This window comes from Globicephala melas, chromosome 16 (assembly GCF_963455315.2).
Source record: "Globicephala melas chromosome 16, mGloMel1.2, whole genome shotgun sequence".
In the NCBI taxonomy this organism is placed as follows: domain Eukaryota; kingdom Metazoa; phylum Chordata; class Mammalia; order Artiodactyla; family Delphinidae; genus Globicephala; species Globicephala melas.
Genome location: NC_083329.1, coordinates 79,910,358 through 79,913,869, shown reverse-complemented (window position 1 = coordinate 79,913,869; position 3,512 = coordinate 79,910,358). Strand labels below are relative to the sequence as shown.

The window sequence follows — 3,512 nt, the reverse complement described above, 5'->3', positions numbered from 1 at the left end:
AAACCAAAAAATAAGCCTTTTTTTTTTTTTTTCCATTCGTAGCCTCAGTATTATCATAAGTACTGTTTTAACACCAGTCTGGAAAGCAAAGACGCACTGAGCAGCGAAAATTCCCACGACTGCCGCAGCTCAGACTTGCCCTGGGGCCCTAGCAAGTCTCGCGAGAGAACAAAACAAGCGCCAGGCTCTCCCTGTTTCTCGCGAGAACCATGGACTTCCAGCCTCCAGCTCACAGCGTTCCCGGGGCAACAGAGATGGCGGCTTCGCTGTCCGAGCGGCTCTTCTTGCTGGACCTGATCGTAGACTGGGTGCGTCTTGAAGCCGGGCTGCCGCCGCCGCCCGTGGTCGCGGCGGCGGCGCAGGAGGAGGAGTCGCCGCCGCGCGACCTGTGCCCCGCCGTGGCCTTCCGCCTGCTGGACTTCCCCACGCTGCTGGTTTACCCTCCCGGCGGCCCCGCTGCCCCCGCCCCGGAACTTCGGCCCGGCCTGGTCAACTTCGGTCGCGGCAAGTCCTGTCTCTTCCGCCTGCAGCCCGCCAGCCTGCACCGCCTGTTACTTCGGAGCCCGCTTTACACCTTGCTGCTGCAGCTGCCCCCCGGGCGCCCGACTCCTGCCCCGCAGCTCCTGGGGGCCTGCAGCATCTCTTTGGCCGCCGCGGCCCACAGGGTCCTGGGGCCTGCCGCCTCCGGCTGCTCCCAGGGTCATCGGGGAAGTTTCCCTCTGCAAAACCAAGAGGGGGAGCGGATTGGGCACATTGCCCTGGGCTACCGCCTGACTGACCTGGGAAGCAGCTTGCTGGGCCATCTGGAGAGGCCAGTGGCTTCCACAGGAGGTGGAGTGGAGGGTGTGGAAGTCAGTCCCCCAACCTTGCAGGAAAGCCAGCAGCTGCGGCAGCCAGACTCAGAGCCAAGCACAAGAGATGCTGATAAGCCTCTGGTGGATGTAAAAGTCTCAACGGCAGGGAAGGATTTGAAGGAGGGAGTCTGCCACAGCAGGGCCAACTCTGATTACACGGCTTCCGTGGAGAATGGCAAAACCAACTCCGTTATTTGTTCAAAGGGTAGCAGTGAGAGGAATGTTAGCCCCCCACATCGGGAAGTCACAGAGTTAGACATTGAAACCAACATAATTTGCCCTCCTCCTATGTATTACACTCATGTGACCCAAGAAAAGACACCTCCTAAACAGGGTGAAATCACTGTTGAGCCTCAAATGAATGCACCTGAGGAATCGGATGGTACTTTTCTGGAAGAAAAACTTGTAAATCCCCCAACACAAACGAATCCTCCACAACATACAAATTTTGCAACACGTGAGAGGCCTCCAGTGCTTACACACCCTGCACATATTCAGGATGTAGGAGCAAGTAACCAAACTACCTACCATCCTCAAACTGAACAAAATAGGATCAATACCGTAAGGCAGCTGCCTTTGTTAAGTGCTTTGTTGGTTGAGTTGTCCTTGTTATACAACCAACCCATGGCAAGCCCTACTCATATACATCCTCATTTAGCCTGGTTATATAGAACTGAGGACAAGAAGTCACCAGAACCTTCTGCCAACTCCACATGTAAATCTGAATCTAAGGATACACTTTCTCTGGGGGAAAAGGAAAAGTCAGTGAGTCTTCAGTATAAAAAGAACCAAACTGAAAATCTTAAGAAAGGTAAATATTTTGAAAAGAAAGGTGGTGTCCCCCCCAAAAGAGTTCCGAGGGGGAAGCTACTTTATGGCTTAACAAACACACTTAAGCTACGTTTAAAGCAAACAAATCCTGATATGTTGGTAGTACACGAAAAGAGAGAAGAGTACAGAAAATCGCAAGCACAAATGTTAGGTGCAAAACTCAGAATTCCATCATCCAAAGTTAAGATACTAAGTTTTGCAGAACAACATCAGAAGCCACATCAACTGCCTAAAGATGAGTTTTTAGACTCAGATGCATCTTTTGCTGAAAATAGCAATACCTCAAATTAGTGTGGTTTTTGATGACCCCAGCACAACTAAAGAAACTAAACTGAAATGTGCAACTGAAAAGACACTTGATGATTTACCGGAAGAAATGGTGAGTCCTGCAAATTCCATTGTCTCAGAAAGGTTTATTCAGACAAATATTTTGGGTGGAAGAGTGGAAGTGAAAGTCCAAAGTCCAGGTGATTTCCAACGGGTCACAGTAGTTGACAGAATTGTAGTAGAGAAAGAAATAGACGATAAACGGGTCAAAATCACTTCTAACGACATTCTTACTGCTGATATGAATGAAAATAATCCAAGTACAAGTAGTTGCTCTGAAAGCATCTCAGAACTAAAGTATTCAGATGACTTCACCAGTCCTTGCTGTTCTGAAGACACCAGCAGAAGTTTACAAGCTCGTGATAGCAGTCCGGGGACAGAAAATCCAAAACATAGTCAACAGACAAGTAAGTCCAGTGAAACAAGGTTGTCCATAAGGAAAAATAGCAGTGAATAGAGTTCTATTCTTAGCCCACCTTTTTCAGCTGGATCCCCAGTACTCTCATGTAAAAGATTTCATATTTCAAAGGCTCAAGATAAAAGTTTGGAGGAAGCGTCTAATATCTCTGCCAGTGATTTCTCTTCATCACACTGGACTGAGGGAAAAGAAAACCAGAGAGACCCAAATAGTATGCATAATTCTAAAGTTCTAAAGAGGAATCAAGACATCCCTACTAAACTTAAAACAAGAACAGGTTGCAAGTCCTCAGAAAAAAGCCAGTCACCTCGGACATCTCAAGTGAGTTCTCATCTGCCTTCTAATTTGTCAGAACTAGAACTTAATGTCCTGGATAGCAGTACATTAGATCACTTTGAAGAAGTCAGTGATGACCTTGGTTCACTAAACATTTCCAAGCAATGCAGAGTTATTTGCAAATTAGTAATAAATAAACTTCCAGGATATACAGTGTAAAAATATGTGCTTTTACATAACATTTAATTTGTTTTATAACCTGTGTGTAAGTGAAACAATTTTTAATAGCTGTACATTATTTTTAGTACATAAATTTATGTATATAATTTTTCAGAATATAAGTGTGTGTCATTCCTTTGCTGTTTAAATAGGATTCTACCATTAAATCTGACAAGATTGATCATGGGATCACCTTAAAACCCAGGTAAGAGTTCAGTTGTTTAATCGTCTAAGAATAAAAGTATCTTCCTAAACTGTCTCTATTGAAGTATCCTAAAGCTGACTTCATGCACACCATTGAAAAGGCTAGTTAATAAAGATAGCTTCAAGTTTTAATGGCAATAAATTGTTTACCGAATATAGAAGACTTACTGTATGAGATGCAGAAAGATACAAAAGAATTTAGGATATAGCGCCAGAATTTATAAGAGCTTACTGTTCTATATAGATAGGAATTCTTCAGGGAAATCTTCTTGGACGCATACACATTCCATATCTCCAATAGGTGAAGACCTTTTTATACGCTGTCACAGTGCTCTATATGCTTTCTTTAAAACCACAATTTGTGTGTGTGATTACTTGGTTAA

At 44.9% G+C, this 3,512-nt stretch overlaps 1 protein-coding gene across 1 annotated transcript; it reads left to right on the top strand.

Annotated features, from left to right (window-relative positions):
* The first annotated feature begins 254 nt into the window (after positions 1–254).
* Positions 255–3,044, top strand: MAP10 (microtubule associated protein 10). Its single transcript, XM_030839474.2, is given in 2 exon segments — positions 255–1,966; positions 1,968–3,044. Coding segments are annotated over 2 exon segments (2,670 nt in total). The 3' UTR covers positions 2,926–3,044.
* The last annotated feature ends 468 nt before the right edge of the window (positions 3,045–3,512 follow it).